Genomic DNA, 15,186 nt, shown 5'->3' with positions numbered 1-15,186 from the left:
AGAGACTTCCCTGGTGAGCAGGGAAGCCCAATATGGGCCTTAGTCTCAGGACCCTGGGATCATGACCTGAACTGAAGGCAGATGCTTAACTAACTGAGCCACCCAGATGCCTTTCAAATTATATTAAAAAAAAAAAGGGGGGGGGGTGTGCCTGTGTGACTCAGTGGATTAAAGCCTCTGTCTTCGGCTCGCTCAGGTTATGATCCCAGGGTCCTGGGATCGAGCCCCACATCAGGCTCTGTGCTCAGCAGGGAGCCTCCTTCCTCCTCTCTCTCTGCCTGCTTCTCTGCCTACTTGTGATCTCCGTCTGTCAAATAAATAAATAAAATCTTTTAAAAAAATTGAATACAAAGAGGAAGTGCCATACTCAAAATTTTCTTTTTTTAAATAGGCTCCCCATCTCAATATAAAAAAAGATTAGAATAAAAATTTAGTATTTCTATTGTAAATGGGATTCTGTATACACACACACACACACACACACACACACATATAAGCTTATTTATTATAAGCATCTTTTAATTCACTTTAGTATTTGGGATATGACTTATAAAAAATATAGTTAACTTCAAGTCATAAAAATACTTTCACTTACTCAGTTTATCCTTTTCTTCACAGATAGTATTTGAGATCAGTATTTAAGAGGTAATTCCTCGCTATTTATTCAGAATTGCCTTAAATGTTTTCTCCTGATAACGTTTTGCCATATTTTAAAATACATATCAGCAATGGGCACATTTTAAAATAAAGGTTAAGAGTTGCTTTCTATAGTAGGATGTAACAGCAAATGTAATGTGACATTCTCCTATTTATGTTTTGGTTCCAAAAATAAAAAGAAATTCAAATAGTATTTCATTTACTGATTGCAGATATTTGTTCTATAAGGGCTCACTGAGTTTTGTTGTAGACATAAATGACAACTATGAAATGCTGTATTAAAAAAAACTCAATTAACTAATGGCCTCTAATCAAGATTTAACCTGTTGCTTTCTAAGAACAGTTATAGGTTTAAAGAAATCTTAAAATAATTTACATGAAATGGAAAGGAAAAATGGTTTATCACACTGCTTTTTTTTTTTTTTTTTTTTGACCAGTGAAAATTTTTGTTCATTCTGCAAGTATATTATAATTACTGGTATCTCTAGGTAAATAGCTTCAAAATACATATCTCTTTGGTTTTATTAAGGGGAACTTATGGAGTTTCCAAATTGTTCAGTCAGTACTCTGATGTCTTAGAATTTGTACTACTTCCTCATATATTAAAATGAACCATGTCTCCTTTTGAATTTATAGCCGCAAATATGGTCAGTACACCATGAACCAGGAAATCACCAAAGTTCCCGAAAAACCGCCATTTGACAGATCAAGCTCTCAGGATTCTTTGGATGAACTATCTATGGAGCCCTATTGGATGGAAATAGAAAATATCGAGAAATCAAGTGAGAACAGACAAGCTCAAGAAGTGGTCGTTGTCAAAGAACCTGATGGTAATAACTAAATAAAACTTCTGTTTGTGTGCATGTTTCTGGGAGCTGATACATGGGGATAAAGAGGACGGCAGCCTCAACAAAAATTAAAGAAAGGACAACCAAAATAAGATAATGCTAGTTGTTTCAGCTTGAAAATTACTTGTTTGCAACAGATCTATGGATGCAGCAGCCACGTTTATGTAGCATGAGTAAATAAATTCACTTGGTCTGAGAGATGGCTAGAATCTTGTTGGCTAGACTTACCGTTTCATAGACCCCCTAGGATTCGACTTGGTCTTTGAAGTGATCTAACCTTCATTCTGTGGTATTGTAGCCACAAGGTCGATTGTTCTCTAGTGAGTATAAATGTGACTGGAAAGCTCACTACTTTGCAGTGATGCTGTTTTTCCGTTGGTCAGTCAGCTTGAGTTGTCTTGATGTACTTTATCTCATTGATTCACAATCTGTCATCCTCTACCTTGGACATTTTGGCTTTTGGAAGATCAGAACAAGCCTGTTCTGTTTTTATGGGATAACCTTTCAAATGTTTGAAGATGCTTATCGTGTTCCTCACCATGTCCTTCCAGAAGGAAAAGAAGATTTGCCTACCAGTCCCTCTGGTGGTTTTTGGACCTTTCTCAGCCCTGGTCATTTTGTACCCCTGACTGGATATAATGCTGCAGGTTTAGCCAACTAGCCTGTGGGTATAGATTTGGACAGTGTATGCCATTAGCATTTTCAGCCTCCATATTTGCTTTTTTCTTTTGTTTGGTCCATAATTTGTCTCCGGTTTCTTTCTAGCTATATTTCCTACAATCTCTATTACTATATTTGGTATTATAGAAGAAACATATAAAACATTTTTTCCCCTTAAAATTTATACTTTTTTTTCAATCTCGTAAATTCAAGCAGTCTCTAAATTTTTGATGACCAATTCTGGCATCTATTATATTAGCTTTCTTTAAAAAAAAATTTTTTTTTTTTAAATTTTTATTTTAAGTAGGCTCCATGCTCGGCATGGGGCTTGAACTCATGACCCTGAGATCAAGGGTTGCCTGCTCTACTGACTGAGCCAACTAGGCATCCCATTTTATCTTTCTTTCTCTGCCTTGTGCCACCCATATGTTTGTAAGTATGTTTTTGGGGTGTCAGTTGATCAGCATGCCAAAAAAAAAAGATCAGTGCCTATTAACCCACTAATACTGATCTCCTTTTCAGCAGAGGACTTCTTATGTAAATGACCTAGCACTGGGCTGTTAAAGAGAATCTACATACATAGATTTTTTTCCCCTTGCTGTGACATTTCTTTGAAAAAAATACCAATAATACTTTAAAAAGAAAAATTGGAGATGTTTCTTAATTTAATGTTTCTTTTTTTTCCCTCAATTTTGTTTCATTTTTTCAGTGTTCCAAGATTTATTGATTATGCAGCACACCCAGTGCTCTGTGCAATCCGTGCCCTCCTTAATACCCACCACCATGGTCACCCATCTCCCCACCTCCCTCCCTTCCAAAACCCTCAGTTTGTTTCTCAGAGTCCACCATCTCTCATGGTTCATCTCCCCCTCTGATTTCCCCCAATTCACTTTTCCTTTCCTTCTCCTAATGTCCTCCATGTTATTCCTTATGCTCCACAAATAAGTGAAACCATATGGTAATTGACTTTCTCTGCTTGATTTATTTCACTCAGCATAATCTCCTCCAGACCCGTCCATGTTGATACAAAAGTTGGGTATTCATCTTTTCTGATGGAGGCGTAATATTCCCTTGTATATATGAACCATATCTTTTCTATCCATTGTCTGTTGAAGGGCATCTTGGCTCTTTCCACAGTTTGGCAGTTGTGGCCATTGCTGCTATGAACATTGGGGTACATATGGCCTTTCTTTTCACTGCATCTGTATGTTTGAGGTAAATACCCAGTAGTACAATAGCAGGGTCATAGGGTAGCTCTATTTTGAATTTCTTAAGGAATCTCCACACTGTTTTCCAAAGTGGCTGCACCAACTTGCAATCCCACCAACAGTGTACGAGGGTTCCCCTTTCTCCACATCCTCTCCAACACTTGTTGTTTCTTGTCTTATTAATTTTGGCCATTCTAACTGGTGTAAGGTGGTATCTCTATGTGGTTTTGATTTGAATCTCCCTGGTAGTTAGTGATGATGAACATTTTTTCATGTGTCTGATAGCCATTTGCATGTCTTCTTTGGAGAAGTGTCTGCTCATGTCTTCTGCCCATTTTTTGATGTGATTATGTGTTTTTTGGGTGTGAGTTTGAGGAGTTCTGTATAGATCTTGGGTATTAGCCCTTTGTCTGTAGCATCATTTACAAATATCTTCTCCCATTCCATGGGTTGTCTCTGACACAAAAGCGAAAATGAACTTTTGGGACTTTATCAAGATAATTTAATGTCTCTCAGATTTATAAAATTATAGTCAAATCATTCTTTTGTTTGGGTTCTTCTTTATTTTACTCTCAGTCTTTCTAATTTTCCAGTAAAGTTGAGCTTACTTGTGATAATCAGTGCATGGCCCAAATGCTCTGTCTCAGAGTTTTAGGATGGAAGCAGTGTAGCTGGATCTGCTGGATAAGGAGAAAATATTCCCCAGAAAATAGCATTCAGGTCTGATACATAACCATGTGTCATTATCTATTTCGTAATTTTCCAAGAATAAAATGAATTTATAGATTGTTGTTCATAATGTGATTATAAAGAAGGCCCATGCCTTTTGTTTGACTTTAAATGGTTTGAGTTTTACCTCTACTTTTTAATGGGTCAAGTGACTCTGTATTTAGATCTTGTTTTCTTTACCTAGCATGTCCATATCTGCTTTTTTTCTCCCCCCGCCCCGGCAGGTTGTTTTCATACATGTATACGGCATTCTACCTTAATCGTATTCATAATGCTGGCTTTTTATTGTCCATAAACAGCTTTTATTACCCAATGTGCAGAATGCCTGGCACTACCTCATGTTTCTTAAAACTGAGGATATACTAGACTTCTGCCCTCAAGGAGTTTATACAATGTGGAAGGATACACAGGCTGTAATAGAGCTCCGCAAAGCTCTTCCCATGGAACGTTCTCTTGTTCAAGGTTACACGGCAGCCAGGACAGTTACTCTTTATGTTGCAGATGGGAGAACAGAGTAGGCTTGAGGCTGAGTGACTTGTCCAAAGTCACGTGGCTATCAACGTGGAGAAGTGGTGTGTAGATGAAGGTTTTTGAGGTCTCAGGTCATCGGTGTTTCACTTTCCTCTATAAACTTAGTGCTTGGAGGGAATCTATTCTTGTTATCTTTCTGTTTTTCTGTAATTTTCATAGATCTTATACAATATTTGCTTTACTGTTTACTTTCTGCTTTCAGTGTTTTGAATTATTATGTAATTAGTTTCCTATAATAAGCTATATTTTTTGGTTTAAAATAGTGTGCTTTTCTTTTTTAATTTGTAAAAAATGTGAATCTGATGTGCTTACTATGGGCATTAAAAACTTAATTTGAAATTGATTAGTTCCTGATGTCTAGAGGCTCTTTACTTCTTTGCAATAGTCCATGTCAGCTACAGTGAACAGAAAAAACAGGCCTTTCCATCAATTACTGTTGGACTCTAGGGCAGTGCTGAATTTAAGCCAAGAAACAGGGCTTTAATGGATATCTCCAGCATTGACTTCCTTCTGTAACTTGATAGAAGTAAGTTATCTTTTCATTGCTTGCTCATCTCTAGAAAGGGAGCAGTACTCTCTTGCCCTACTTAATCTGCAGGGATGTTATAGAGGTTAATCACATGTGAAGTCATTTAAAACTTTTAATTGAGTATACACGAAATGGATCTAAAATTTGATATCTTTGTGGCTGGAGTTGATGGCTATTGTCCAAGTTTCAGATAATGATTCTTAGCACTGCATTTCCACTTCAGTAGAAGAATGTCAGCAAGCATGTTTGGAAAGCTTAAAAAATGTGAAAGTTTTCATATCTTGTGATTTTTAAACCCCATTTTCCTCTACTGCCTTTAGAGGGAGAACTGGAAGAAGAGTGGCTTAAGGAGGCTGGTTTGTCCAATCTCTTCGGAGAGTCTGCTGGAGATTCCCAAGAAAGCATGGTGTTTTTGTCAACACTGACCCGGACCCAAGCAGCTGCTGTTCAGAAACGAGTAGAGACAGTCTCCCAGACGTTGAGGAAAAAAAACAAACAGTACCAGATTCCTGATGTCAGAGACATATTTGCTCAACAGAGAGAGTCAAAAGAAAAAGTAGGTGTTTTTTTTGTTTTTTTTTTTTTGTTGTTGTTGTTGTTGTTTTTTGATGTTAAAGCAAAGGAATAAATGCTTTGAACAGGTTGGACCAATCCAGTTTAATTCAGATAATTAAAAACTTAATGAGCACTCGTATACCAGGCAGTAAAGCTCCGTGCTGGCAGGGATCGAGAGAGACCTAGTCCCTGTCTCCTAGAAGTTACACTGTTGGGGCAGAAAATTAAACAAGTTAAAATTCAGTGTGGTAATACTTGTGTTAGTCATCTTGACTACTGACTGTTACTTACAGAAAAGTAGGAGGTAAGGGATTCTTCCTTAGTTATTAACTCCTGTTTGAATATTTGCCTTTCCTGAGACTTATTTGGGGATGAACTGAAGTATGTGTGCATGTGTATGTGTGTGGGGGGGGGGGAGGGTGGGTGAGGGAGCTAACTGCAGTATAATTAGAAAGCAGGAACCCTAAAATATGAAATAACTTCCCCTTTGTGTCGAGTCCTTAACACAGTGCCAGCATGTAGAAGATTTGAGTAAATATTTGTCAAGATGATTAATTTATAATGGAAGCTGTTGGAATCGGTGGGGAGACTATGGGGCTGATGGATGAAGAGATAACAGGGCAGGCATGCTGAAAGTGAGAGACCTCAGTTGCTTAGAACAACCCCTTGGTGGGCTGTTTTGTACTCGTCTATGAGGACGCAAGGAGCTTACACAAAATGTAAATTAATATCATCTCTTCCTTTATCAGGAAAATCTTCTTAAAAAAAAAGGTTAGCTGAATTAAATGGTATTCTTAGGGTTAAATTGGATTTACATTCTGGATTATTCTCAGGTGTACTGAATAGTCCTGGCCTAGAAGACCCAGGAGGGTTTTTGAATGAGAACAAACAAAAGGAATCTTGAACGGTGACGATAGTAGTACTAATTCCTGCCACCACAACTGAACACTTACTGCGCTAACTGCTTTGTTTGCTTATTTCATTTAATCCTTACAGCTGTCCTGCGAGTGAGGTATTACCATTTCCAGTCTACGGCTGAAGCTCATAGACTTTAAGTAACTTGCTCAATGTCCCGTAGATAGTAAACCCAAATCTGTGTGACTTTGAAGTAGGCTCCTTTAACCACTGCGTGTCCTATTGTATTTGGGTTTCCCTATATGATTCTGATATTAAGTTATCTGAACAGGATATCCTATTTATACTACAAATGAAGGGTACCAAAAATCATATGATTCTTAAAAAAGAAAAATACCTTGTATTTAAAGTATCTTTCTGCCATGTAGAGGTTTTCTTTCTGTAAACATTTTATTCTTCCAAGAAATCCTTAATGGCTTCAGATTGCTACTCTGTTTGCATGGGCAATTTTGGATCAACTCCAGTCTATTTGATAGGAGTTTTGGGGTCACTGGATTGCTCGAGGCAGGTCTCTTGCTGCTGTGAGGCAGTTAAACCACCCAGTGGTTATTTGGGACAGTCACTAGGGTTGAAGGACTGGACTAGGTTTCCAGATGTAGGAAAATGAATGGTAAGGAAATACAGTATTATGACATTTCCTTCCCAATTAAAGAACCCTCCCTAAGGGAGTTAAGAGGAAGTAAAGAGGGGGAAGGGGAGAGAACTGAGTCTAAGTAAAATGTTTGCTGTGGGATTACTGCCAGTCTCCAAGAGGATGTTGCTACTCATGGCTAGTAGCAGCAGTTTTCAGCAAATTCTCGGTAATATCTAAGCCACATGGTTTGATTCCTAGGTAATGGGTGGATTGTATCATCTGATGGCACCATTAAGAGAGAAACAGCACAAGTAAATTAAAATCACGTTAATTTGCGTACGCTGCATGCCTTTAATCAGAACACTGCCACCCATTAGAAATATGTCTCCCATTCCTCAAGGAAACAGGGGCCAAACATCTTCACTTGCAGTTCTTCTGTTCTCAAAGAAGTACAAATTTGGCTCTTCCATTTTAAAATGCTTCCTCACGAAGCCCTTGCTGACATGAGGAAATATTATACAGAAATGAATACCGTCGGCACTGGTATCTTCACTTACTAAGGAAAACAGTTCTGACCACATGCTCCAAAATACGTGTTCGTATGGAAGATTAGCTCTGCTCACTGTTTTCATTGTGCTGTGGAGGGTTGGCCTTCCGCAGGCTTGTGGGCAGAGAGAGGAGGACAGTATTTGCTCTGTCTTGAGGGGAGCTGAAGTAGCATCACGACCCTCATGCCACTTTTGTGATTGAGTAGTCACTATACACTGTCCTCTACGAGCTGCACCAGTGGGCTCATGCTTTTCTAGACTCTTCGGAGGCTGCCGGTGAAGGGGAGAGTCCTTCCTGGTCAACGGCATGATGTGAAATGAAGGCTTTTGTCATCCTTTCAAACACTTCATTTGACTGGAGATGAAAATCCAATAGAGTGATTATTTAAAAAATAATTCTTTCAAACTCACCTCTGTGTATGATTGAACTAGACTGCCCTTCCTGATTCCTGAATTCCTTCTGAAGACTTAACTTGGAAGGAGGAAGTATTACCTGGCCGCACTTCCTGGTGAGGGGAGCCAGCCATGTTCTCCTGTGTCTATAAACCCTTGGAGGTCTACAATTTTATTTTCAGGTGTCACTGCCCCAACCCCTTCAAAAAAGAGTTTCTTTGACTATCTGAGCTCATATTACCTGCTTGGTAATTTAGTTTTAATTTAGCTCACATTTATTACTGGCTTTTTTTTTTTTAATTTGAAGAATTTTGATTTTATTTCCTACATGTCAACTTTTAATTTTGTTTTATAACAGCATTATCAAAATATAATCCAAATACCATCTAATTCACCCATTTAAAATCTATAGTTTAGCAATTTTTGGTATATTCAGATTTATAACCATCACCTCAGTCAGTTTTAGCACTTTTTCATTATTCCCCAAAGAAACCCGTTAGCAGTCATTCCTGTATTCCTCTCCTCACCCCTAAGCAACCACAAGTCTACTTTGTATCTCTATCTCAGTAGCTTATCCTGGACATTCTGTAGATAAGGAATCCTGTCTTGTGATTGGTTTCTTTTACTTAGTCTAGTGTTTTCAAGGTTCATCCACATTACAGTCTGTATCAGTACTTCAGTTCTTTTTATTGCTGAATAATATTTCATTGTATGGATAGACCACAGTTTCTTTATCTACTCTGTTACTAGATATTACCAGTTTTTTTAAGTTTGTCGTTAACCACTCAACTAAATAGTGGTGTGCTTGATGGCAAGGACATTTTTTTTAAAGACTTATTTATTAGAGTGTGGGGAGAGGGGTGGAGGGAGAGTGAGAATCCCCAATGAGCACAGAGCCTGACAGCCTGAGGTTGGGCTCGACCCCAGGACTCTGAGATATGACGTGAGCTGAAATCAAGAGTCAGCCAGTTAACCCACTGAGCCACTCAGACACACCCATGGCAAAGACTCTTAGTGTTTTTCATGTTCCTTACAGGGATTAGTATTGTGTCTTTACAAATTGGGGGCAACCTAATATTTGTTGGATGATTGCTTGTTGATTATAAATACAGTACTTTTTTTTTTTTTTTTTCCTGTGGTGGTTACAATACTGAGTGTGTTTCTTGTACTCTGAAGGTTGGTAATGGAATTATGTACAATACCATTTCTCTGGTTGTGAGTTGGAGATGACTCACTGGCCCACTTTCTATCTTTAGGTTCCAGATGGCATCAACTCACAGTCAGTCAGAACAAATGAAAATAAATATCAAGGAAAAGATGGTATGTTGGACCTGTTCTCTTATATTTTCCTGTTTATTAGCATAACAAGCAGATACAACCTTTTAAAACATTCACCTTCGATTCTAGGAAGCAAATTTTATTAAAATGCTAATAGAGTTCCCAAGTAGATAATTACATAAGGCTGGAAGTATAGTGGGCCTTTGATTTTTTTTAAATGTTTGTGCATCTCTGTATAAACATCTCTATGCATAATTAGTTTTCCCAGCTGTTTACCATGTGCCAGGTACTTTGTGAAGCTGTTTATTTTACCTAATATAATTTACTCAAGAACTCCACATAGAAGATACTGTTCTGAACCCATTTTACAGATGAGGATATGGTGGTTTAGAGATATTAAGTGCCCTTCCCAAGGCCATACAGCTACAGAGTGGAGCCAAAGAATTTGGAGTTTCATTCTGAAATCGATAAGTTCTTAATTCATAAGTGGATTCCTTTTTAGAAAGTTTATAAAAACTTAAAAAATAATTTTGGGAGCAATTCCTTATCAGTCTTATCATACTTTTTCTCTTCTATACCTGTTATTTCTGAAACGAATTAGAAATTCATGGCATGGGTGAAAACAAGTATTAAGACTTCATTAGCACTTAATCAAGAAAGAATTTGTAGCTTTCTCCCTTATTTGCAAAAAGAAAAAACTATTCCAAATGAAGCTTAAAAATTTAATCTGTACTGTGTTATTTAAAAACTGTTAACAGAGGCGGTCTGTGATTGCCAGATGCTGGCTCGGGAACTTGTCCTTTTGTTTTGTTTATGATCTTCAGACCTGCCACCTGGAGTGCCCACGCCATTCATAGTGTTGTATTGGGATTAGAGGTAGTAGGGGAGGAGTGTCAGGCAGGTAGTAGGGGAGGACTGGGAAGTGTTTCCTGCCTTCTCCTCACAATCGGGTTAGTCCAAGATTACATGGGATGTCTTGGAGTCTTGTAACATCAGTATCTCTATTTTTCCTACCATGCTTTTCTCAGAACTTCTCTCCTGTACCCTTGCCTTTAGAAATAAGTAAATAATTGTGTGCGTTTATGTGTATGGACACAGACATGGCTATGGGTTTCTGTCTTTAAAAGCACTTGCTATTATGTGGAGGTTTCTTTAGTTGTATGTATTATATATATACACATGCAAATATATATCTATAATACATATTATAGATATAATATATATACGTATATATTACATTTCTATCAGAATGAAATTGCTGGGTGTTTCCCCAAGTCTGTGAGCCAGCAAACCCTGAAGTGGCAAGCCGGCTAGAAGGGTCAGTGCTGGCCTGCTGGAAGCTAGGTTATCGAGAGAGACGCACAACCTTTGTGTGCCAATGGCAGTATGCTTTGGGGAAGGGTGCCTGGCAATTGGTAAATGAATACTGGGGAAAGCATTGTCCTTTTTTGATGTTTCCCTCTTTTGGGCAAGGTGGGGATGTAGGCTCTATACCCCAAAATTCTGGAAGACAGGTTCATTATAGGAGTACTTTGAAGTGTCGCTTGTAGCCACTGAGGAGAACATGACAAACTTGCTTGATTTACATCTGCTTTAGCCAGAGTGCTATGAGGCAGGCATAGATCAGAATCATAAGAGATCTGAGTCACTGAGGTTTTACCACTTCACCTGTTGTAGGCCATAGTCTTTCCATGGTCAGCAAAATAGCCAGGGCCATGTACACAGTGAAAGGTTCAGAACGAAGGGCATGGAAACACGTTGTCTGGAGTTCAAAAGTGGAGCTCTTTGTGTTTGAAATCGGAAGGTGTGGGTGACTTTGTCCATTTTAAATGTTTTCCTACACTTGGGTTTTTATGTATGTTCAATGAAAGAGATTGATTCTAAATGAAAAAGTCACAGAAGTCTTAATGTGGAAAGGGTTGTCCCATTTCAAATTAATTAATTGGCTATGTACTATTCTTTTCATTAAATTATAAAACTCTATGCAAATGGCCCACCGTTTTTATACATACACTTAGAAACATTAATAATGCCCAAATAATTTTTCAAATTTTCATCTTAGTATGTATATTTACTTATTTTCGCTTGATTTCAGTGAAAGAGGGGTAATTCTTTTTAAAAATAAAGGCACTAAAAAAATAAAATAAAAATAAAGGCACTTTGGAATATTTTGAACAGTTGAAAAACTCTAAGGAGTTGTGCAAAATATTTATAACCCAGGGCTATTGTTCACTTCAAAACCAAAGGAGAATAAAGAAATTATACTATTTACACTTTAGGACTTTAAGAGTCGAAAGGTTTATGTCAGAATTCTCTGTTAACTTTTCTCTATGAGAGTAGATCATTGATTCATAAATATTTTTATTAGTCAATTCACCATCTGTTTCTTGCAGCAGTGCCTACAAACGAAACTATTTTTCCTACTGTCTACCTTTACTTGATCTACCATTTGAACTCAGGCTTTTATACTCTAGGTTTTTTGATTTTTGTTTTAAATTTTTGCCACAGTTGGGAGGAAATTCATATATTGTAAATATATTTTACCTTAATTATAATTTCTCTACTCAGCTTTGAAATTAGCACAGGGCATTTCTTTTTTTTTTTTTTTAACAGGGTTACAGGTCTGTGATTCATCAGTCTTCTATGATATCCAGTCCTCATTACAGCACAAACCATCCCCAGTGTCCATCACCCAGTTACCCACCCCTCTACCCCTCCCCTCCAGCAACCAACACAGGATATTTTCTATGTGGAGCAGTGGTGATATGCAGTATTGAGGGAGAAAAAAGAGTAGTTTTAAAATTCTTGTCCATAAACACACTACTTCTGGAAAGGTAGCTTCTAATTTAAGAAAATGGCTAATCATTTTTTTCCCCTCTCAGACTGGTTTCCTAGGAAACCAACATACATATTCAACATATTCACAGTAAAACATACAGCAGTGGAAGCTGGTAGAGAAGGAAAACTAAAATTTTGCTTTGACATTTAAGTTAATACTTTAAAAATTAATTGTAAAACAGTTTAGTTATTCTAATTAAAAGAAATGTCACAGCTTACTGGAATAGCAACATAAATAATATACAAATGTGCCAAAGATGGCAGCAGTCAGTAACTACCATCAAGGAGCATCACATTTATTCTTATTTTTGGAATTGGCATTGGTTTGTGTTTACTTACTCTTAACTGGGAGATGCTACCAGGCCACTGAAGTAGTCTGCAGGGCCCAGTGCAAACTGAAAATGTGGGACTTCTTGCTCAGATTCCAAGGTGGCAACAGCAGAGTGTTAAACCCAGGAGGGTTGAGGCCTGAGACTGCACAAGTCACATGCCCAGAAGCCTGCCCTGCTTATCAAACAGAATTAATGAGACTAGAGTAATGTTTATTCCTAATTTTCTATTGGGTGAAACAGAAACATATTTTCAAAATTTAAATGACTATAAACAGATTTTTCTGAAGGAAGCAGGGTTAATTACACACACACACACACACACACACACACACACACACATAATGGCATGCCTTTATTGAATTTTTAAATTAACTTTACCTTCTAGCACCTTGCTGTGTTAGTGTAGAAGTGTGTAAATGCACTATATAAGTTTATTTTGTAATTCAGAGCTGCTCACCATGAATTAAAAGTCTGCAATGAGAAAAAAAACCAAAAACCAGTAATCCTGTCATTTGTTCCAAGGTTTTTCTAATGTGAGTTATGTTTAAACCAAAAACTTATTAACAAATTGTGTCCATTAGAACTATTTTGTCCAAAGCTCTAAAGCTAATGTTTTGGGCAACAAGGATTTCCAGTGTTAATTCTTTCCTAGAAGATTAACAACAGACAAAAAATGTTGAACTTATTATATACCCTTGAAATGTTGGTGTAAATATCCAGAATTTATTTGACTAGGTTTATAGTTGTGAGAACCTCAATAGTCTTTGATATAATTGGGTACAAAACCTATTGGTTCCTGTACCAGGTACTTCCAGACCCGACTCCCTCTGTGGCAAGTGTTTGGCACTAACTCTTATTTTGGAATTCTTCCTCTGATAGGTAAATTACATTCCAGAAAAGAAACACCAGGTGTGGAAGAAGTCTATTCCAGTAATGTGTTCCAGAAAATGAAATGGTGTATCACTAGTTCTAAGAGAGAGTAAAAATAACTTCTTTGAACTCCCCTCCCCCCACCTTTTTTTTTTTTTGCTTTTGATTTTAATCTCCCATTGTAAAATAAAACAACAATTAAGTCTACTAAATTTTTGTGAGGCTTCTCATTCAGAGTTTGAGATCATCTACCGATGTTGGACTTCGATCCAGTCTAAGCACTTTGACCTCACAGACAGATTCCACAATTGAACTATGGCTTCTCGTCTCCACCTTCCCTTCTATACCCTCCATCCACCATTGGTAGGATTTTTGGAGTAAATGTTTGCCTTTAAAATAACCATTAATTATTGACCATAGTAAATAATATTTTCCCCAAAGGTTTTTATGTAGTTGATTTAAAGAAGTAAAGAAGTAAAAGAAATAAAGAAAATATATTAATTGAACCTTTTTGTTTTTGTTTTTGTTTTTTGTTTTTTGTTTTCCCAGACCAGGCATCTAGCCTAGTTGTGGGTGAAAAAGAGCTGATTCCCCTGGTTCCTGAAGAGGCACCTGCCTCTGAAACCAATATCAACCTGGATGTATCGTTTGCAGAGCAAGCCGTCAATCAGAAAGAGAGCTCCAAGGAGAAGGCCCAGAAGAGCAAAGACTGTGATGCTCCGTTATCTGTACGTAGTACACTATTCAGATTTCACTCATCAGCTTTTTATTTTGGAAATTTCAGATCCACAGAGAAGCTGGAAGAAGAGTACAGCAGACACCCCTGCAGGGGTCATGTAGACCCATTTAACAATGAATATTTTACAACCTTTTGCTTTTCTCCTTCTGCATCTATCTGTTTATATGTTGTGTTATCAGCTACGTACTCACTTTTTTTTTAAAGACTGATTGATTTATTAGAGTGTGGGAGGGAAGGCAGAGGGAGAGGGAGGAGAGAGAAACTCAAGCAGATTCCCTGCTGAGCTCAGAGCTGCGGTTGGGGCTCCATTTCCCAGTCCTGAAATCATGACAGCTGAAACCAAAAGTTGGGTGTTCAACCAACTGAGTCACCCAGGCACCACTCACTTTTTTTTTTTAAAGTAAGCCTTATGCCCAGTGTGGGGTTTGAACTCATGACCTGCTAGAGTCCCATGGTCTACCCACTGAGCCAGCCAGGCACGCCCTCCCAACTTTTTCTATTTTTTTTTTTTTTTTAAGCTTAGCAAAGACATACAAACATTGCTATAATACTTAAGAAATTGAACACCAAAACAATAATTATATTTTACATATGGTCTATTAAAATGTTCCCAATTGCCACAATATTGTCGTGTATAGCTTCCATCTTCTCCAACCCCATCTGGAATTCAAATTGGGGTCTGATGTTGCATTTGAGTTCGTATGTTTCTGGTTTCCTTGAATTTAGATCACATCCCCTGCTTTTTCTTTAATATTTTGAAGGGTGGAGATCAAATTTCTGACTTTGTTCCTCATGACTGGATTCAAGCTACACATTTTTGGCCAAACTACTGCATAGATAAGGTTGATGGCTGACTGCATCATCAGAAGAGGGTCATGCAGTCACACGGTCCCTTTATTGGTGATGGAAATTTGACCTCTCGGTTAGGGAGATGTTCACCAGATATCCCTGTTACAAAGATAACTTTCCCTTTGTGCAGTTA

The 15,186-nt window shown here is 37.7% G+C and overlaps 1 protein-coding gene across 2 annotated transcripts in view; it reads left to right on the top strand.

Moving 5' to 3' along the window:
• Positions 1–15,186, top strand: part of LOC111147806 (Rho GTPase activating protein 18) — a 127,877-nt gene that overhangs the window by 67,374 nt on the left and 45,317 nt on the right. For both annotated transcript variants that reach the window (XM_022504049.1, XM_022504050.1), the window contains exons 2-5: positions 1,294–1,487; positions 5,483–5,718; positions 9,404–9,467; positions 14,015–14,193. In XM_022504049.1, coding sequence (XP_022359757.1) covers positions 1,294–1,487; positions 5,483–5,718; positions 9,404–9,467; positions 14,015–14,193 — 673 coding nt within the window. The remainder of the gene's footprint in view (positions 1–1,293; positions 1,488–5,482; positions 5,719–9,403; positions 9,468–14,014; positions 14,194–15,186) is intronic.

This window comes from Enhydra lutris, unplaced genomic scaffold (genome assembly GCF_002288905.1).
Source record: "Enhydra lutris kenyoni isolate GAN:26980312 unplaced genomic scaffold, ASM228890v2 scaffoldscaffold17, whole genome shotgun sequence".
NCBI lineage: Eukaryota > Metazoa > Chordata > Mammalia > Carnivora > Mustelidae > Enhydra > Enhydra lutris.
Note: the sequence above shows the minus strand (reverse complement) of the source record. Positions and strands in the feature narration are given on the sequence as shown.